Raw genomic sequence first — 22,670 nt, 5'->3', positions numbered from 1 at the left:
CTCCAATAAGTATGTATAGTTCATGGTTAAATATCTATTTCAATACTACAACTCAATATATTATAAGAGGAAAAGCAGGGATAGAAGGTACAATAAATGGGAGTGGTTCAGATGCAAACCTCCTTGTCAAAGCTCAAGCTCATCATATCTTTGAAATTAAGCAGGGCTGGGTCTGGTTAGTACTTGGATGGTAGACTGCTGAGAATATCGTGTGCCACAGTATGTGCCACAGTGGGTGCCACAGTGGGTCGCCATTGTCCTTTGACAAGACACTTGGTGTGGCGTGTGCGTGAGTATTGTTGGTGGGTGGGGCTGATGGCATTGATTGGCAGCGTTACACTTGGATTAGAGGGTTAGTGAGGTAATTATGAGGTTTAGCGATACTACAAAGCTGGGTCACTTTCAGGGTAGATCTTTATGGTAACAAAACCTACTCTGGACAAGGTTAAGTTCCCGAATAAGATAAGAAGACAGATCTTTGATCAACTGGAGACAAGAATCCAGCTACTGTGATCCAAGCAAGTGGCCAGAGAAAGAGAGAGGATGCGGAGAGATGAAGAAACTGACACAGATTTATAAAGAGGAAAGATTCATTAAGTTTATGTCGCTTATGCCTGGATTAAATACACACTGTTAAATCATACTGCATTGCACCAAATACTCGCTATTATAATCTGTAAAGATTTTAAAACTAAAATGTAATCGTGTATGTTTGTATGAGGCATGCGTCTTTGTGCGTAGCTTGGCACAGACATAGAGTAAGTGCTGTTTATCCAGGGCGCTGTATGATGATGTTATAGTCTGTTTTAGGGATGGGATGATATACGATAATATCACTAATCGCAACCAAAAAGATCTGCAATTAATCGCTTGTAACATTTTTAAATAGTCATGATCATCTTACATGATTATAATCGCCTTTACGGCACCAGACTGCCTCATGTTTACAGTACAATATTTAGATGTTAGTTCGGGTGTTTGTCCACTAGGGGCCCTCTATCATAACAATGAAACTTTTTAGCTTCTGTGCCTGTTCTGAATTGGGGATGGTGAAGTCTGATGTTTTTCAAAGTCATAATAATAATTCCACACAAGACCAACAAGCCAATGAGCCACCAATCTGCGGAGCCTGCAGAAAAAATGTCATGGCTCTGAGGGCAAACGCCAGCAACTTACACGTGCATTTGCGAGACGACCATCCTGCTCTGTTTGACAAACTTGAGCCAAAAATATTCATCGTAAGAAACATACCATGTGAAATAAACTATTGAATGTAGTTTGTGTTAGTTTGGATTTGTATGAATAATGGCACGCGTTTGTGTCGACTTTGCTATCGCTAGGTTAGCGCTAGCTAAATAGCATTTTGCACAGCTGATGGCTGTGATACTAGCTTATCCTTTATCATATCCTTTTACTGGGGGCTTTCTCAGGTTAGTTCATGTGCTTTTTTATAGTCAAGAGTTATATAAACAACACATTTATTATTCATTCATTGTTAATTTCACTTGTAGCAAAAAAAAAACAAACAAACAATAAAGGTGACATCTCAGGCACCTGCAAATTGTATGATAATTGATGCTTTTAGAGACTTTTTGAAAACTGTAAAACCTTGGTTTAATAATTATCGTGATAATATCGTTAAGCACAATTATTTTGGTCAAAATAATCGGGAGTCTAAATTTTAATATCGTCCCATCCCTTGTCTGTTTCATGACTTAAGCACATTGACACTTCTATATTGATGAACATTATGTACACAGACTGTAATCTCTCCGGGGCATAACTTGTGTGGGCGTAATTGGCCGCTAAGTGACAAAGATCCACATGAATGCAGTGATCTCACTGCTTTTATCTTGTTCTTTATTATTTTAAATTCTTGTATATTTTGTGATTATGATTGACAGTTCCTCATGTCTGACCCCACGTCCCGTTCTATGAACGTACATGGTTTCATTCAGAAAACCTCAGGGTTGACAGAGCAAGCTGTGAACCTGTTTCCTAATACTTATCCAGAGACACTCATGTTATTAAACCCACTAATGGAAATGTTTTTGGGGTAGAAATGAGCATGTGTAAATGAAAACTGGACCGTCCTGTCTCTTGTCCCTCACACATCTCATTCAGACTGACTCTTACACAGGCACGCTCTGCTTCTCGGGATGATTACAGCCCAAGTGAGTCCACTGTGCAAACCAAATGCATTGTGTCCAAAACAATGGCTCCCTATGGGCCCACTGGAGGCATTGTCTGATCTGCTGTCTGCACCTACAGTCTCTGCAAAGACCAGCTCAATAGGTTCTCGTGACGTTAGAACATTGTGACTGTCAAAATGTGGAGGTTTAGTGGCCAACAGTGCATTTCATAGTGTATAACAAATATGATGTTTAATAATAATCATATTAATATAACCTAACATAATACATGCACATTTTATTTAGTTCCGGAAAACACCTTTTCCTCCACATCTGCGTCTGAACACAGACAAATGGCTGGGCTCTTTGTGAAGTGAGACCTGTAGTATTGGCCTCTGTCTGATCTAGTCTCATTATAACTAAGAACAAGCTCTACACAGAGGAACAACAGATTTCAAATCCCACCTGGATGTTTTTGGGTAAATACAAGGATAGATATAGCTGGTGTCTAGAGAGATCTATCTGTCCGTCTTATTGAGAGTAGATTGAACATTTGTTGGATCCTGACAATTCCCGTATCACAGCTGAAGCATATCTTGCTAAATAGTAGAGTTAGATACTTGTAATGAGGTCGCCTGGAATGTAAAATACTCACTTCTTCAATACTTTATGAAAATGTGAGTCTAGTCACAGGTGAATCGGGGGACACTCATAGTCCGTCCTTATTGGAAATAATAAAGGGAAAAAATATGTATGTATCTGTATGTACAAACTAGTCCTAATTCTCAGAACGATTTATTTGACAGAAAATATGTGGGGTACAGCTTTTCTTTTAGGTTTCACATGCAGATGTTGGACAAAAACAAATTCAGAAAAAGTACATGGGTGGGCCTCTTAAAAAGTATTTTGTTAGATGAGAACCATAAGGAGGGAACTGTCAGGAACAGACAAGGCATCCTGTTAAATGAGAACCATGTGCAATCAACAGCCAGCCATGGTTCAACATTACACTGAGAGGTGGGCTAAGTGGGCGGGGCTAAGAGTTAATTCTGAAACATATTCTTCACTTGTTGTTTTTTGATGTTTGAATAAAGGAGAAACCACAAGGACATGATCTCAGAAAACAGTAAAAGTTAATATTTGTGGATTTTGCATTTGGAGATTTCTTTACAAAAAAACGCAAAATCACAAAACCTGACTTTTGAAAACATTACTGTACAAAGAGTAAACTGCAAGCTTTATAAAATGGCACTCATTTGTTTTTTTACAAATACAGTCTTAATTTGTAATTAACCCCACATTACCGGAAAATTGCTTTGTTCAAAATTTCCGGAGGATTATCCCCAGCCCCCCCGCTTTCAAATCCACCTCCTACAAAATCAATACCATTCAGGGACCCTTAATTATTGGACTAATGCCTACAAAGGTCCTGGGAAACCTAATTAATAGAACATGTATTACCACAGATGGGATCAGAAATCTCGCCTATCGTACCAAAAGAGCCAGGACCAGCCCTGATCACGAACATCAAATTAAACACAAATTATAAACAAGTTCGACTCACGAGTTCTCCTCATTTCCTGATTTTTTTTCTTCTATGGTGTAATTACAGGCGTGAAAAAGCTAGGCCACGGGATAATGAAAAAGTAGCGACAGATGGCGAGCTATAGGTGATTGGTTGCAGCGAAAAGTAGAAATGAAAGAGAACCAAATTGGAAAGGGAGGAGAGTTAGAAGATTGTATATAAAAAATGGGGGGTGGGTTTTGGATGGAGAGAGTAGTTTTTATTGACAGGGAGAGATTTATGGACAAGTGTGTGGAGAGGAATTGTGGTTGGGTTGAAAAAAGAAAATGAAAGAAAGGAAAAATCTAAGAAAGAGGTGCGTAGGATGACGGCTGGAAGGTCAAACGATTCTGGAAATATATCTAATTGCATTTTCTTTTCTTTGCAAATCAATATTGGGATTTTATTTGCAATATTTTTCCAAAATCAAGATTGCGTTCACAGTCCATTTTTTTAACTGGTATATTTGGAATAAGACTGAAATATGAACTGTTGAACTAATTCAGGAATTCCATGCATTTCAGAACATATTTTTGGATGTCAAATCGAACTAGTGTAGCTGAGGTGAAAACTGATTGGGACTTGGTTTTCCTTTAGCCTTTATTTGGACCTTGTTTAGTGCTGATAGTACTTGGAACTTTGGAATTTTTTTCTAAGATGTGAAAACTTCAAACTTCAAATCAATTACTTGCCTATTGTGACCATTCAAATATGTTTCAGTTTCATGAATTCTTTCAAAATGTACGGACTGTTTGTGTGTAAGTGACAACTAAGTTATTGCTGTATCTACATTTAAAGGTCTCCCCAGACACGAGGTAAACATGTTCAAGTCAAATATAGATAGATAAGTACTTTATTCATTACCTAAGGAGGGGAAAATATAGCTTTTAGTTGATTTATTCTTAATCAGAAATCAGAAGGAGCCTGACATGAGTCTCATTTGTACTGTCAGTTTCAATGTTGAAATTCAGTTGGTTTAAACCTAAAAAAGACTCTGTCTCTGATCTGAAATGTTACTAACTAAACCCCAGTGACTGCAGCCAATCATGAGTCAGTGCTAGTGCAGCCTCTGCAGCTCAGTGAAGGAAATCTGGAGGTTCTGAGCTTTCTCATGAGGCCTGTCCATATACTGAGAATGAAAAAAACCTGGACGTGTTCTGTATCTGCAGGTTAAGGCACTGGCAACACAGATTTGGTTGTGATTATAGTTAAGATTTTTAAACAGTAAGAGAACAAGTTATGACGTTAATTTAATAGATTAACTGTTTTCATGGAATCACATTTTGTCTTTGTGCTTTTAGTTGAATACATAAAATTTTACTTGAAAAAGATGTTTGTAAACTTTTAGAATCAATGACTTAAATGAATGACTGTTGTGACCATTCACATTTCAATTTCAGTTCAGCATTTCGCCCCAAAATGGATAGTCATCTGATGCAGTAGATTCCATAGTTGTAGCCTGGATTGGTTTGGCACTGACAGGTAAAGAGGTACACATGCTCTCGGCACATACACGTTTAATCCTGAACCCCAAATAGAAGCGAGAGATTTCATTATGCTCTGGTTTCGAGGAGGCTAGGCCCGACACAAATCTACAGCCCAATCCTCCATCTCTGTCTGCCCCGTGTGGCTGTAGACTCCTGGACCTCCTGCTGAATGTACAGAGACGGGAAGTACAGCAGCCAGAGATCAAACCTAGTCTTATTATTTTAGGTGCAAAATATGTAGGAGTTACCTGACAATTCCAAAATGTTATCTCTCTGCATCTTTTATACGGAGAGTTATCAGACTGGTCCCCAAACCCTCGAGCCAATCTCAAACACAGCTCAGTGGTAATGTTTCTTTTTCAACAAACTAAAGTGTGTCATGTTTTTCAGCCGCCTATAGTCTTGTCACAAAACTCAAATTTCAAACTCAACTTAAAACTAAACTCAATACTCAATACTGATTCTGAAACAATGATAATAAAAAAACAATACCATGTGATTTTCAACATTAATTAGTAGCGCTTTCTTTTATATTCCCATGTGGCCTTTTATCCGTGTAATCTCTCAGTGGTCCAGGTAGGTTTTTAGTGCTCCATGGGTGTATAGTAGTCTATGTGCTCTTATACTTTTTCTAATACAGCTCAAAATCATTTTAAAGATATTCAAAGGTTCTTTTCTGTCCTGAAAATGAGACTTTTATCCATACCTGTTCAAATGAGTGTCTAGTTTTGATACTAGTTTTAGTATAGATAAACAGCCATTGATACGGACAGACCATGCATGTCCCTGATTCACTAATCCACCTACAATCACACACGTAGGCGCTAAAATCGCGATAACATCTTGTGTCTTAGGTCAAAACTAGGGTCATAGGTCAGTATTTAAAGTCATGCAAAAAAAAAATAAATAAAAAATAACATGTGATCTACACAAGTGAAACTAAGTGCAGAAGTGCTACTGACAGGAATGCGTACCCTCATTTCCTTTCATTTATGAACAGAAATGAAAGCACAAAAACACTGTTAGCAAACATTGGTCATAGCTACGGTTTAATGTTTGAACAGGGAATTAAGAGCTGGGCTGGCTTGCTGGCTCTTAAGTCCCTGTTGTTATTTTCATTTTTTTTTTTTATATTTTTAAACTCCAAAGTTAGCATCAGCATGTTTTAGCCTCATTTAAACTGCCTCAGTCAGGGTCCTTTCACTGTCTGCTGACTATTCCTAGAAATCATGGCTCAGCCTATTTATACAGCATGAAAAATTAAGGTAAATGTAGGGTGACCAGACGTCCCTGTTTACCCGGCGCAATTTGGAGCCCTGTGTCCTCTGTCCCAGCAGATTTAACCAAAACCATTGCTTTCTTCCAGTTTTATACAAAAAATGTCCCAGGTGTCCCCATTTTGGCCATTTTGATACCCGCCAAGTGTAAAGAGGGGCATAAATTGTCATTTGTTCAGCCAAAATACAGAAAAACATGCTTGAAAATTATGAGAACACAAAGGAAATGTTCTCAGTTGTGCTAACTGAGATCTCACACGTTATATACTGACTCATGAGCAAGTGACTGAGATCTCTCAGATTATATACTGACTCAAGTAAATCGTGAATAAGTCATGAATGGACCGAGTTCATAACACTTTTCCTTACACAATTATAATTTTATTATCAACAACCACTACAAACCAGAGGTGTCCCAGTTCTTGATTCTGAAAATGTGGTCACACTAGTTAAATGAGTCTAAGTATTTTTAAAACCCTAACAAATCCATAGTACATTTTTTTAATGGCTGTATTCCATAAAACATAAAGTTAACACCAAAAAAAGTCGAGAAGTACTTCTTGTTTACGAAACTACTCAAACACCAATTTTTAATTTGCTAAACTGAAAGTGCAGGTAGGTTTGCATTCACCACAGTTGAATTTGTATGTGACTAACAGGCAGTTATAAAAGTTACAAATGAGTTTCAAACACTCCAGTTTCGGAGCAGCTGCGTAGACAAGTGAAGGACACGCACTGAAAAGAGATCTCAAGGTTTAGCCAAACATTAGCAAAGTCATTAAAGTTATTTTCATTTGCAACAAGCCACGAGTGAGCACGCACCTGATGATAAAACCACTACACTGTTCCAAATCCTGTAATGTAGGCCAGCAGCTGGGTACACGCTAGTTTGCTGTATTTTAACGGCACATTTTAAAACCACACCACAGAGATTTTACATTTTACATTGCCCTACATCTTACAACCAATGCAGATGAAGTGTCAATCAGTGAGTAAATGTAAATATCTCCACTCACATAAACCACATTGACGTAATCATCATCCGAAAGCGTCTCGAGCATTTCGCTGACCGACGTCCGGATGAGTTTGAGCGTCAGACCCGAGACACTGCCGCTCCTGTGAACAAAAGAAATAAACATATAAACGCAAATAAACAAAATTAAAATGACTCTTCTCCAAAACACGCTTGACCTGTCCCCATATCCTCAGAGAGCGGGTCTGTAATTAAGGCTGCCTATCCAGGGAAATACATCACATTATAGAGGTGCTGGTGTAATCAGGGGAAATCATGGTGCTATTAGTTTGTTATGGATCAATGGAATTATCAGGATACTCACGCGTCCACCAGGATTAGCATGTCTTTGGGCGACGCTGCTCCCTGGATGTACCTAGAATGAGAACGACACAACACCTCAAGCACTGGAATGACAAGTAACTGCAGTGCACTATGGATGCAAAATACATTTAAGAAGACAGATCGTGCTTTTGTCTGCTATATAGTTAGAATCTATGACTGCCCTGGATCGTTATGTATTGTGGACATTTTAAATTGCAATACCGATCGAGAACAAAGTAATAATAAAAACTTTCGTAGTTATTTATCTTTCGTGTTCCGCTGGAGCGATTGGATTATGTGTTTGAGGCACTTTGACTGGTTATAGTAGAGACTGACTATGAGTGAAATGACAAATTACCAGGCAACACAGCGCCATACAGGACTCGGGAATACTTGTTAGCTTGGCGAGCTAGCTTCTATGCTATCAAAATGTGTGACCATCCAATCACAGATACTAATTTAAAGCTTGCGTCGCTCAAATTTATAAGACATCTTCCTGATTATTCTTGTGACATTCAGAACATCATGTTTGCTGCTTTGATTGTTGATTCTCCAGAGATCCACATGGTTTTTCAGACATCTGTGTTTTTTTCTTTCTTTCTTTTTTACCCGTGTGGCGCTAAGATTATATGGCGTTATCCATCTGTCAATCACACCTATTAAAACGAGTAGGTTCTAGGCCGTACGTTAGCAGTCATGAAAGCCATGCATTAGCCTGTTGTGCATGTTTTAGGTAGATGGGAATTGAATTTGGGACCTTCTAACTGTGAGGTAAAAGTGCTAACCAGTGGGTATATAAATAAATGAGTTCTTGCACCCTCTGCTCAAACACTGACCCATCATGTAAAAATCAAGTTCGGGTGGATTTTGCTATAACATGTGGTACCAAAGCAAATGTACAAATCGACACTCAAACTAGTATCAAAAGTAGATACTCCTTTGAATAAGTATCGATACTAAAAAAGTCACATTCGCAGGACAGAAGTCAACCTTTGAACAGGTTTAAAATGATCTTGAGCTGGATCAGAACAAGAATAAGACCACGTAGACTAGTATACGCCCATGGACGACTGAGGGATCACATAGATACAAAGTAGTGCAATTTAATGTTGAAAATCACATCCCGTTGTCTAAATAAAGTGTTTTTGGTTATCATTGTGGTATCAAAATCGGTATTGTGGTAGCTGGTAATATCAAGTCTATCTTTAGTATCGAAATCGAAGTTGAAATATCATTATCGTGACAATACTAGTTCTTTTGCATCAACAGTGACTCACCAGGGTCTTCTGCGGACATCGTAGAGATCGATCTTACTGGGCGTCTTACGGACATCCATCCAAGGAGAGGCTGTGAGAGGAGAGTCCGTTCAACAGTGTTTAGTACGTAAGACAATATTCACACAAATGTACTCTACTGTTACTCATCAGTGTGGAGTACAGAACAAATATGAATGCCAAATGTACAGTAATCTCCCTGTTTGTTCTGGTGACACACTCGGCACCTCTCTCTAACACCCCCACGTGTGAATTCAAGCAGTGTTAGCCTGGCAGCGCGAGAAAGGAAGCATATTTGACGATTGGGTAATATTTGTGCATTAACAGGCGGTTTAAGCAATACATTATTTTCCAACATAGCATAGTACAGTTTGGTGTAAAATATGAATGGAGTTTCGGTGGTGCTCAGTGGAAGAAGAAGTACTCCATTTTGTTATTTAAAGGTTATATTATGAGAAGCTGACTTTTGTGAGCTTTAATCCATGTTATAATGCGGTTACCTCACCAAAAAGCATACCTGGAGTCATGTTTTGTTTCTTTCACATACGTTTGAGTAACTCTTTATTATCTACATCGTCAAAGCTCAAAATGCACGGTTCCACCTGCGCTGTAATGTCATGTAGTGATAATTTTCAAGTTAACTAAATAGAAATAATTTTGGTAATCCTAATTGAGCTAAAACAGAAAAAGTTTAGTCTGATTTCATGTCAGACAGTGAGAAAAAAACTAAACAAACAAAACATATGTGTCTTTTTACGTAGTGCATGTAAACTATTGTCTATCACACTCACAAATTCCTTGGAGCCAAATTGCGTTTTCGATTTGATCACAATTAATTTAAGTCAGTATCTTTATATTGAAGAAGAAAATAAAGTCATCTGCCTCTTCTGAAAGTTCACATTTCAGGGTTGACGTGCCATCACTATGTAACCCGGGTCTAAAATACACTAAATTAATAAAATTAGGATGTGTGGAAATTAAGAAATGAACCACTGCAAACCCTGCTAGTTTTGCTTTTCACATCTAATTATCCCTCACATTTGTAAGTTTAGCAGAGGTTTGTGGACAGGCTTTGTACACCTGCTCCTGTCCCGTCTCAAAAATGCTGACAACTCCTAAACTTAAGCAGTGCATTTCGAAGCACTGACTTTTGAATATTTAGAGGACAAACAACAGCACAATGACAATAATTCACAATCCTAAAGCTAATCATAAATACACTATGTTAGCCAGCTCCATAAAGCTCCATGATACGGTCATGACAGGACCTCATGAATAGAAATAGCTCAGCCTAAAGAACTCTGCTCTGGGGTTGTTAAAAGCAGTACGACCCTATCTGCACACACCATATTAAATCAATGCACGACAATGTATTCAAGACATTCGCCAAGTAATGAATAAATCTGCAAGTTTTTGTTACAGTGATGGGGAAATACTTGTTGAGTTATTGAATAGTATTGTATTCTAGTTGTACAAACTGTATCTGATTTTTACGGTATTGAAAAAACAAAACTAGTTCATGTTATTCCTCACTTACCTCCGAGCATCGTAATTATTCACCGCCATGAGTTTATAAGTGATTTTCACAACTTTCAGAGACCAGAGTGGAGTTTTGTCATAATTGTAAAGCAACAACTAAAATGCTAATGTGCACTTTCTGATTCTTGGACAAGAAAACACTTTAAAATTAAATGCAGACAGCGTGTAGTGGACATATTTTGACCTCAAGAGCTGCTTATACAAGATATCTGTACTGGGACAAGACATGCTTTGCTCAAATACATGGGGACGAAAGGGGTGCTGGGAAACCTTATCATACATTCTTCTTTGGGTATAGTTAATCTACAGAGGTGGGTAGCACTACATTTACTCAATTACTTTACTTGAGTAACTAATTGAATTGCACGTCTCTGAGTGGATGTCAGACACAATACTTATATTTGACAGTGCAACAGTACAAGCTTTGGTTACTTTTACTGCTATATTTGTATACCAAATTATCCAGAGTAGGATTCTATGAATAAAACAACAAAACACTGCTACACCTGGTGATGTTTTCTAACCAGCCTCAGTCATTACCTTCTGTGAGCGGGTGGCTGCTGGTCACCATGATAAAGTGTCTTGGATATGCATCACTTAAGACATTTCATGACTAATGCTAATTTCTTTAAGATGTTTCATAGCACAAACTTTCTGAGATGGGTTTAGGTATGGATCCTTTTTTGTTATTCTCCAAATAATAGTTTAGCATTTAAGGTGGGGCAATGTAATCATGTTTGTTTGTTTGTTTGTTTGTTTGTTTTTTTCCCTTTTGGATGTTTAATTTGCACTGTCCTTACTGTGTCCTAACGAGCTTGCATCTCCACAAACCTGACTTAAAGTTGGCCTGGAGAAGGGCGTCCTCCTGCATGTTTCCATAGAAATATTGTTCCTTTGATAATAATGACAATAAAGTATGGCATAACATCTATTTATCTCTATGGAGAATGTTTGGTATAGTCTGGTTTTAACTTTCTACTTGCAGATGATGTGCCACCTCCGGTAATACTGGATCAGTTGTTGGGGAATTTTCCATTACACAGCTGTACCAAGGACACAACCAGCTCGCTCCTTGTTGACATTTGTTTGTGTATTACTGCATCTATGACCTTATCGGAGGTTATAATACTCCCTACAATGGCAGCACAGCCAGACTGGAATAGACAAGAGTTCTCCTGATTTACAAAAGCTACCTCTGGTGTGCCATTGCCGACTTAAATCACACAGTTTAAGGTGCACAAAGTGTCTTTTATTTTTATAATTTATTACTATTATTATATATTTATTTATTTTTTGTACCTGGGTAGTATCGTGCCAGCCCAGTAGCACTTCCAAACACCTGCCAGAGCACTGTCGGGTCGTCCTCTCGGTTTATCCTGAACACATCCTCCAAACGTTCAGTCCATTTCAGCTCGTTCAACACAATGGTGGCTGTGGACACAAGACACAGACGACAGCACAAGTTAATGATCAGAAGATTTTTCTATCAAAGACCTGCTGAGAAATTATAACATTGAAAAACTGCAAGCAAGTACAGAGGGGTGGGCGGAGATAAGGGTTTAGTTGAAGACAATTTTCTAAGCACCCAAGTCAATACAGGATAACTGAAACATGCATGAATCTATCAAAAATACAATTTGAAGTAAGCTAATGATGAATGAACGTTGGGTAACATCCTTCCTACTAATTGGCACTATCAAGCTTTCAACTCTGAAAATGTCTAAAGGGGACAACAAGAATAAAATTTTTACTTTGAGAAACCCTCTATGGTTGTATACGCCTTTATCATGTTCAATTTTAAACTTTTAATAACATAAAAAGTACTAAATCAAATAACATTTTACTATCTTTCGCTATCTTAACCCTATAGCGTTGGATGCTGTCGCCGCGACAGGCTTGCGGTTGCGGACTTTCCATTCGCGTAACTGCGCAACCAATTGTGCTCTCATGTAAATTCAAATGGCATCTCAAAGCAGAGGCATGGGGCTCTTTAAATATTTTACTGTCATTACGGTAATGTGCTTACGTTGTCCCTCGAAGATGACCAATCAGAACACAGGTGCCACGAGGATTCTCCTAGTCAGTTATTTGATGCATCAAAGGAAAAATAAGGATGGATATGTAAAATAGAGGTAGTTGTGTGAAAAAAGGTGAGCTATAATGGTCTATAATGTGCATGTTCAGTCCTTAAAGAGCCCCATGCCTCTGCTCGGTAGTATTACGGAGTTACAGTAATGGAAAGTCCGCAACTGCGAGCCTATCAGCGGCGATAGCATCCGATGCTCCGAGGGTGAAAACATGAAACTTATTTATTTTAAACAGTTTGCATTGGTCCCAAAGTTATTCCTCACTTCCCTTATACATTCTGAACATTCCAATTATTCACCACAATGAAATTATAAGCACTTTTCACAACTTGCAGAGACCAGAGTGGAGTTGTTGCCGTGACGATAAAGCGAACAATAAATAACATGCCCACCATACACCTAATTATCAGACAATAAAATGCTTGATAATTAGATGCAAACAGTACACAGTAGACTTATTTTGACCTCAAGAGCTGCTTATACAATATATCTGTACTGGGGCAAGACACACTTTGCTCAAATACGTAAATAAATCAGGTACAGTCCCTTTAACCATAGTCGTTACTTGCTTAACCTTAAATCTGTACATGCATCATGGGTTAAAATAGATTAAGTCCCCAAAATGTGATAAATACCCACCCACACAATACACCCCTTACAATTACCCAGCATCCCATTTATTTACACATGGAAAATCTTCTAATTATCTCCTCCAACATCTTTTTCCAGTTGAGTATCACAATCACTCCATTTCAAATACTGTTATGACGCCATTCTGTAATCGACGACATATGCTCTTGTCATTAAGCCTCTAAAATGGGTCACTTATCTGCGTGCTTTAATAACCGGCGTGTGGCGTTGTGTGAGCTTGATGGATCGCGTGTGGATCGGGAGGCTACAGCGGTTATGGATGTAATGACACAGACAGAGACCGCGAGCCCCCCCCACACCTCTGCACATGATGGAGGGGTGCACGCATCACCGAGCCTCATGTACTGGAGCTAACAGGGCCGGTAAGAGCTTTGAGAGGGTGGAGGGCATGTGTGGAGAGGCACGTACACGAGGGGGGCTCCGAAAGATGAACATTAGACCAATATGGTAGAAAAAGACCATTTTAATTATTTATTTGTTGACATTTTTTAAGCTTTAGTGTTGTCCTCTTGTAAAAAAAATTGTGTATTTCTTCTCTTACCATTGATCTGCATTTGGCCAGATTTGTTGCGTCATAGGTAAAACTCCTATGCAGTTTTTAAACCAATATTGTCACAATGTGTTCACAACGAATGCACGGATAAATTAGCAAAACTGATGTACTGGTATCTTTCTTCTTTCTTTATCTTTATTTATACAGGGGAACCCAATGGGAGCACTTGTACTCTCTGTTCAAAAACACAATACAAACAAAAAAACAAACAAAACAAACAAGTATGTAAGTCCATATAAAACATAAAAAAGGTGCAGATGTGTGTATAAAAGTTTGTTACCAGATTATTAAATTGCGATTGTGCCACCAATGTATCTAGTTTTGCTTTTCCTCGGAGTGTATTCCATTTTTTTGAAGCAAAACAGCTAAAAGCCTCTTTCTCGTCTCAGTTCTGGTGCGGCCAGTCCTAAGCCTTATGCAGTCACGTGATCTGGTATGAAATGTTCCGGTATCTATGATTAACAAGCAGGTGGGATATTCTGGCAGGTTTTGAAGTAGTCCCTTATAGATACATTTTATACAGTGCTGTTCTCTTCTAACAGACAGTGATGGCCAACCCACTTTTCTATATATAATACAGAGATGGGATTCAAATCCATCACCTGTAATAAAACAAAGGGCAGAATGAAAGAGTGGATCCAACAGTTTCAAAGCAGAGGCTGAAGTCTGCAAGCGTCTCCCCTCCTCCACATTTTTTTGTAATATAGCGCAAAAATATCTATCATACAGATATCACAGCGTATTTTTGAAGGGAATAAATAAAATAAAACAGGAACTAAGAGTAAAAAACTAAATAGACAAGGTGAAAACCATTAGACAGATTTCAAAATGCAGCTTAACAAAGAAGAAAAAAGCCTATAGTAATAGAGGATGAGATAGATTGGAAAAGTACTATTGACTGCAGCAGGACCATTGATGTGCAGAGCAAATACAGTTCATTTGCATGGGATCCTCTGGAGAGCCCAGTTAATGAAGCCTGAGAACAGGAGGGCATAGCTTTTTCCAACTGTGAAGTCACTCAGTGGAACGTTTGGATCAACTACAGGAAGAATTTTAACAGGAATCACACAAAGTATCACAAGATTCAATAATGAAATAGTTATGGTTGTTTGCCTTCCAATTCCAGTTTTTATTTGAATGGTGTGACGTAAAGGTTGCGTCTTAATAATTGTGAGGAGAATCAATGCATACCTATTTTATACCTATTTTAAGTCAGCTTCATGAAAATAAATAACACTTACATTATTTTATACAACTTTCTGATTAAAAAAAATGCATTATGTGGAAAATAACAACTCTAATGATAATATTGTGAATTTTGTTAAAGACATAGTAAGACATCCTAGAAACAAGCAGACCAAACAGGAGTCAGGGTTGTGGAGATGCAAGCCTGTTGTTTTTTTGTTTTTGTTTTTTTTTCTTATTGAAGGGCAATAAATATGACAAAAACATGCTTTTATTTTTTTGACTAAAAGGTTGCACAATGGGGCTTTAAATAAATACAAATATTACTTCAGAAAATATCACTTTCAATATGTTAAAATCTACTCTTTTGCTGCATTGGAAGAATTTACATATAACTGATTGTATAAAACTAACAATAATGTAGGGAATTGTGGTCACTTTTATGAAATTGATTAATCTAACCTCTGTTACCCTGGCGGGTGCTATCGTCGCCGTTAGACTCGCGGTTGCAGACTTTCCATTACCGTAACTCCGCAACCAATTGTGCTCTCATGTAAATTCAAACAGCATCTCAAAGCAGAGACATGGGGCTCTTTAAATATGCTAGCTTCATTAAGGTAATCTGCCTCCGTTGTCCCTCGAAGTTGACGAATCAGAGCACAGGTACCGTGGGGATTTTCCCAGTCACTTATTCACTGCGTCAAAGAAAAAATACAGATGGATATGTAAAATAGAGGTAGTTGTGTGAAAAAATGCAGAATATTCTGACACTTCCTTTAACATGATTTTTATGGCTAAAAAAATAATAAAAGTCTAAGCGAGCTATACTGTTCTATAAGGTTGCTCATTGCTTTAAGATCTAGATGTCAATGGGTGAACTGGCTCACTAGTCACAAGCACTTCTCAATTGTGATAATATGTGATCATCAGAACTCACTGGAGACCCAGGATCCGCTCGTCGGCCATATTGGCTCTGACACTAACGAATTCTGCAGCTGGATGTGGCAGTGCTTTGATGCCAGACTGAATTTACACCCGGTCATGGCTTCATCTCCGCAGGACATCAGGGAAATGTATAAATCACCACAGACAAGCTTTTATCACAGGTCTCACAAGTCAATGGCATATGTCTGTGCGCAGAGTACTGGGCCGCTCCCACAGTGTAATACCCTCTCCAAATCCCACGCAGTCTGATCAAGGAAAAACAGGATCTACTGTATGTTCACATTGTATAGCTAATTTCCTTCAAATGCTAATACCAAGTGACATTTTGTAAACAAGACATTTCAATTACTAGAGGTCAACTGATTTGTTATTCTTTTTTCATAGCTGATGCCGATACTAATGTCCGATAAGCTTTACCGATACTTTTGGACTGATATTTTTGGGCTGACATGTAAGTCCCTCACTCGTCCAGGTCAATTCAATTCTATCAACTGGACACAAGTTTTTAAGAGTGAAGACGTTTCACTGCTCATCCAAGCGGTTTCTTCAGGTCTGGTCAAGGGATGGTAAGACACTGACTTTTACACTCAAGCTTTTTCTGGTGGTACTTCCTTTCAGTTGTAGAATTAATTTAATTAAATTTTATCCACAATTTTGCCCCTCTTGGGGTTTGTCCTTATGTAGAACTTAAGTAGCAATTGTGTAGTCCTAGTCTGAACCCAGCTCCCCTTTAGACCTGGTATAGTCCTGTTATAGACCTAATTTATATTTGGTGGTACTCAATACGATAAATATTTTCTTAGGTAGTACTTGGTGTGAAAAGTTAAAAACTACTGCAATACACCAATATCATCAATGTCTATTATAGTACTTTATCTGTGTGATCAAATTCTTATCTTAACATGTTGAGCTTTGCATTATGTAAGAAGACTTACATAAACTTGACTTTTAGGTTGTATAAAAAGCTAAATCAAATGACACAATGTCTGATCATCTAGACTGGAGAAGTGACATTACTATTAATTAAGGTTAGTAATATTGAATTTCAATGTAGTAAAAATAATGAGAGAAAAACTCATTTAAAAATGTTTATAAATCCTAGCACTACATGAATTTACAACCTACTGAGGTTCCACAGGGACCAATCTTAGGGCTCAATTTATTCTCATTAGTATGCTTCCTCTGAGCCGTTTAATCCAAAGCAGTAATATATCTGATGTGTAACACGTATGAAGGCATCATTATGCAGATGACACATATATTTGCATCACAATGAGGAGATAGAAGGCACTGTTTATCCAATTAAAGACTGTCAAGACAGAATGAATCATCTTGGGACCAAACAAGCAATGAGAATGTCGAAAAGGAAAGGATGACATTCCAGGAACTCAAGAATAAAAGCTCATGGTAATTAAAATGTAATTTGTAAAGAAGACTGGGTAATAATGATGTTTTTTGGGTGTTTTAATGCAGAAAATGAAGCAGGTGTTTGACTTGCATTTCAACCAGGAGCAGCTTAAACCAACAAGTACGCAGTGTAACTTTGTTTAGTTAATTTATTAAGGACCTATTATGGTGTGAGCTGGTACTTAATGATAAGTTGATCATTATTTTATATTTTAGTTCATTTTAATCTGCAATATTTATCTAAAATGATTTATTATTGCCTGCCCCCTCTTTTAACAGCGAAGTTTCACAGTAGCAAGCAATTTTTATATGCGCTTGGTAGATTTACATGGCCAATAAAAGTCAGATAATTAGAATAATCAGAGAACTCAATAATTAGATGTGATTTCAGTTTGTGTTTACAACACAAGATAAATCAGATCTTCAAACACACCTGGTGACATGTGGCAGTTAATCAGTGGATTTTTAGAGTACAACAGTGAGTAACACTGTGTTACAATGGAAGACAAAGTACAATGAGTTTTCTCATTCATTAGTTTGTCCTTTTTGCACATTTGTCCTTGTCAAAACTTGCAAAATTGTGAACAATCAGGAAGAAATCAAATTAATTACATCAGATGTGACTGTTTACATTTCAATAATCTGATAACTCTAGAAATCAGATAATCATCAGATGTATGTGGTGCATGAAAACATAGCCAATATTTTCATTGTTTTAGTTTTAGTTTTTTAGTTGTTTTTTTTGGTGAAAACAGCAACATAAAAAGATTAAGTATGAATTAATTCAAATGAGAATCTGTAACATTATTTTTTCCTGTAGTTTTGTTAAGAGAAACTGTATTCTGTGCTCTTTCTGTATTAAAAAAGGTACACTCACAAATGAACCTGGGTTGCCACTGCCTTAAACTGCAGGTAGAAAACACAAGTTTTTCTCATTCTCACTATATGGACAGGCCTCATGTGAAATCTCAGAACCTCCAGACTTCACTCACTGAGCTGCAGAGGCTGCACTAGCGCTGATTAATAATTGGCTACAGGTGCTTGGGTTTAGGTAGTGACAGACTCATGTGAGGCTTTTTCTGATTTCTGATTTCTGATTTCATAATCATCTCGAGAACTAAAACACCAAATCGTAACATAAATAATCATGTCCAATGTTTTTGTAATTCAGAATAAATCAGATAAATCTAATGTTTTCAGTCAAAGCTATATTTGATCTGAACATGTTTACCTCATATCCTGGACACAGATAGGTCAAGGTTGGTAAATTAAGACAAGATATTAGATATTTTAATAATTCTTTATATTAGCTGGAATGACAAAGAGCAAATCACAACTTATTAAAGATGCAGTCGACTAAAGAAATTCTTGGTCGACTAAAGACATGTCCTGCTGATAGATTAGTTACCTAAAAAGGGGGTATGGCAAAAGCTCTCAAAACTATTACGCATCTCCATGTATCTGACCCAAACTGCACTCAAAAGATGACACCTGCACGGAAGTTCAAGCAAAAACAGCTATTTATGCAGAAAAAAGTACTAGGAAACAATCTATTATATAATAAAAACAGATTGAACTTGTGAATCATGAGTTTAATCTGCCTTTTTACATATAAATACAGACATGAAGACAAACAAAATCTTCAGCTAACTCACTCACTGACCTCTCCTTTCTGCTGTGGTCCCAAACAAATCCTATCATTTAAGTACAATGATTAGCCAAATAATACCAATTTTGATGAAGTAACACACCATCGACTATATGACTAAAGGTCTACAGCCCTACTACTTACTACTATTTCTCTACCCTAGCAATAACTCATCATTTATATTATGTTCATATGAGGTTGTGATAGGGTGTGGTGACCTATTGACCTCTGTGTATGAATGTATGTGTCTTCCACGGTGTTTCTATCATCAGAAAATCAGCTTCAGTCCCACAATATGATCTGCAGCTTTCATAAACTTAGCTCCCACTTCACCCACAGAATCCAATTTTCTTCAGCCCAGAAAAGGTTATTCCTGGAACATTTACTGGCTCTAGATGCAATTGGGAACACCATTCTGTCCATACATTGAAGCATGTCTATGATATACTGTGGCCCGTTTCTATCAATCAAAACCACAAGGCTAACTGATTTTGTGCAGAGTAATTTACAGTTTGGTTTCTGAATTAGCTTGGTGAAAATGGAGCGTTACAAAATAATAATGACAAAATGATTTCCAAATGTCAATGTCAAAATCTACTGAAAACTGCGTCTTGGAAAATTTGAACAAAATGTCTTGGTACATTTGCAGTCGTGCCATGAGAATGACCGAGCTTGTCTGATCTCAGAAGCTACGCGGGTTTGGGCCTGATTAGTACTTGGATGGGAGAGAGCTGGGACTGCAGTGCCTCAGTGGTTAGAGTGCATAATGTTGTTGTGCCCTTAGGCAAGACACATCACCAATCTTGCCTCCAGTGTTCATGTAGGTTAGTGTATGAAAAGTGTGTTGTGATACTGAATGTGGGACAACAGATTAATATTAGCACGCATGGTCTTCAACTAAATAAAACAATAATAATACAAAGTTACTGGGTGTAAAGGAAGTGTGTGAATACCATAGCTGTGATCCTACTAGTACTACTTCCACTACTACAGTCAGTGTTTATGCAGTCATAAGCAGTATGTATAAGTCTAAATACTACTGTTATATGTCTATAACCTTTACCAATAACACTGTAGTACTGTACATACTTTTTCATGATATATCCTTATATATTTTTCCTCAGAGGGATATCAGCCCTCCGTCGCATCTCAAGCCTGATCAAACATTATCGTCCAATCAGATTTGTTAATTTCAGCTCTTATGTAAAACGAAAGAGGCCTCATCATTTACAAACAAAATAATATTTCCCTCACCAGTTTAGTGCTTCGCTCATTGATTCTGCAGACACCTGTGATCAGTCCCCTGTAATATATTTTCTTTTCTTTTTTCCTTGTAAGCAGCCATATTTGTTTTGATAAGGACAAACTATGGCCATTGTCTCAATTTGCCAAATGCACCTTTTGAAGGGTCCTTTCGAAGTACTCCTCAAAGTGTAGTTTGAAGCTTCTGGACGAGAATGTGTCCTCCTCAGTGTAGCCGCCATCTTGCAGAAATGGGACAGGCCTACACCATGGACCGCACTTTCACCGCTGTCTTTGAGCGTGCGACACGTAGATTACGTACGTTATTTTTAATTATTTATTATTTAATAGAAGAAAAGTCAAGATGTCGTCGTCGCAGCCGTTTCTTTCTGTTTAAATTGAATATCAATATATATATAATATATAACGTTCAAGGTGATTTTTTTTCTCAATTGTAGCTTCTTCATAACTTTAACAAAATATACCTTGTGAAAATGTAATAACAGAGACAGAGGTAACAGTATTTTTACATTCATAGTCTATAAACGCACACTTTCAGTGGTGAATCTAAGGCCATTTTGGCGAATTGAGACATGGCCTATGGCTGTGTCTCAATTCAACGGTTGCACTCTTGGTCGGCTGCATTTGAAGGGCACTTACGTAACTTCCAGCGTGACAAGGCCTGTCCGACTTCATGCACCCCACAAATGCAGCCAAGATCAGCCATGAACGAAGCGTGCATCCGAGCAAACTTCGTGCACTGCTATATCCCATCATGCACTGCGCGTGGTTTCTTCTACGGGAGAAACCAGGCATATTTTGTTAAAGTTATGCAATACTAGCTACAATTGGGAAAAAATCACCTTGAACGTTGTATTTGCCCATTATATTCAAAAGAAAGAAGATTAAATCCTTACTTCATTCAATACAAACAGAAATAAACGGCTGCGACTACAAAACCTTGACTTTTCTTCTATGAAATAATAAAGAATTAAAAATAAAACTGTAATTATTCCAGTGTCCATTTTACACCTTTAGGTCATGAGTCAACAGCCGTTTAGCGCATTAGTCAGCAGCCATCACAGTTGCTAGGCGACGTAACGTAAGCGGTGTAACATAAGCGTCGTAACATAAGCGCACAGACAGCAGTTGACGTACACTCTGTGGCGTGGGCCTATCCCATTTCGGCATGGCCTTTGGGATCGACGAAGGTTATTTGTCAGGCAAGTCCTTCTAACGGTACTTTGAAGTGTGCAACTGTCGAATTGAGACATGGCCAAAGTCACGACTGTCAGTCACGACCATCTGAACTCACCTGTGACCAGACTCACATGTTTGTAAGTAGAAGTGTGTATTCTGGGTCCCATGCAAGTATATACTACACTACTCTTTCCAAGACTACTACTATTATGTTTCTGTTAATACTCTTACTACTCATTTACTGTTTACTACTACTGCTATTAAGCCTACTAGTTTTACCACTACATAATTTCACTTCGTCTTTGGTCTAAAAAAAATTTCTGACTTTCTTCTACAATTTTCTTTGAAGTCTGGTAAATAGTGCTGGAGTCACATCTTCCTAATGTTTACTTACTTGAATATTACATTAGTATTTAAAAATGAAACAGGCCACATCTGTTCTACTTTTTACAAAGTGTTAATAAAAGTGTCACATGACCTCACTCAGCCAATCACAATCCACTGTGGTCATCTCTAAAGGCTGTCCAGATCATCCCTGTGTCCATAGAAATTCCAGGTAGCTGGTTTAAATTTCAAGTAAATATTTCAAATGCATGTGGAAGACACTACACACGTGCCTGGTATGAACACCTGATGCCAAAGAGGAACAAGAAAAAGATGGGACTGTTACAGAACGAATAGAATGACTATACTAATAAATTACAGGTGATTGGCGGTTCAAATCCTGCATAGACAATTCTGTGATCCTTGCCTGCCTGTGTTAATCCCTTGAGTCATTACTTATGGTCACTGTTTCCATTGGCACAGAATGGGAATAGTAGGCGAAGTTTAGGGGTTTAGTCCCACTTTAAGTAGTATTTTACATGAATTCATATCTTCAAAAGGTTAATCTCTCCACAGACCTGATCTATCATGGAAATAGATTTGTTAAACGTGGCCTAGCAATGACATCTACGTGAAGACAAGCATCCTCCATAAGAAAAGTTACATAGCTTTTAAGTTAAATTGCTGACCCTTCTCCTCTGTCTCCCCTGTTGTATTGTGCTATTGTGTGCAGACTTGTGCTCAGAGGGTGCCAGTGTGAACCGTGTATATTTAGTCATCATGAGGCAGAGGTCAGAAAGAGGCCGGCTGTGACTTTGG

General features: G+C 37.9%; 1 protein-coding gene across 1 annotated transcript in view; it reads right to left on the bottom strand.

Moving 5' to 3' along the window:
- The window catches only part of LOC117371814 (voltage-dependent calcium channel subunit alpha-2/delta-1), a 169,562-nt gene that overhangs the window by 61,052 nt on the left and 85,840 nt on the right, over positions 1-22,670 (bottom strand). Inside the window, exons 7-10 of the mRNA XM_055222580.1 lie at positions 11,909-12,040; positions 9,074-9,143; positions 7,798-7,848; positions 7,477-7,576 (exon numbers count right to left, since the gene is read on the bottom strand). Of these exons, the coding sequence (XP_055078555.1) occupies positions 7,477-7,576; positions 7,798-7,848; positions 9,074-9,143; positions 11,909-12,040 (353 nt within the window). The remainder of the gene's footprint in view (positions 1-7,476; positions 7,577-7,797; positions 7,849-9,073; positions 9,144-11,908; positions 12,041-22,670) is intronic.

The sequence above is a fragment of the Periophthalmus magnuspinnatus genome, chromosome 6 (assembly GCF_009829125.3).
Source record: "Periophthalmus magnuspinnatus isolate fPerMag1 chromosome 6, fPerMag1.2.pri, whole genome shotgun sequence".
In the NCBI taxonomy this organism is placed as follows: domain Eukaryota; kingdom Metazoa; phylum Chordata; class Actinopteri; order Gobiiformes; family Gobiidae; genus Periophthalmus; species Periophthalmus magnuspinnatus.
The sequence above is the reverse complement of the archived record's forward strand: the minus strand, read 5'-3'. Positions and strand labels throughout refer to the sequence as shown.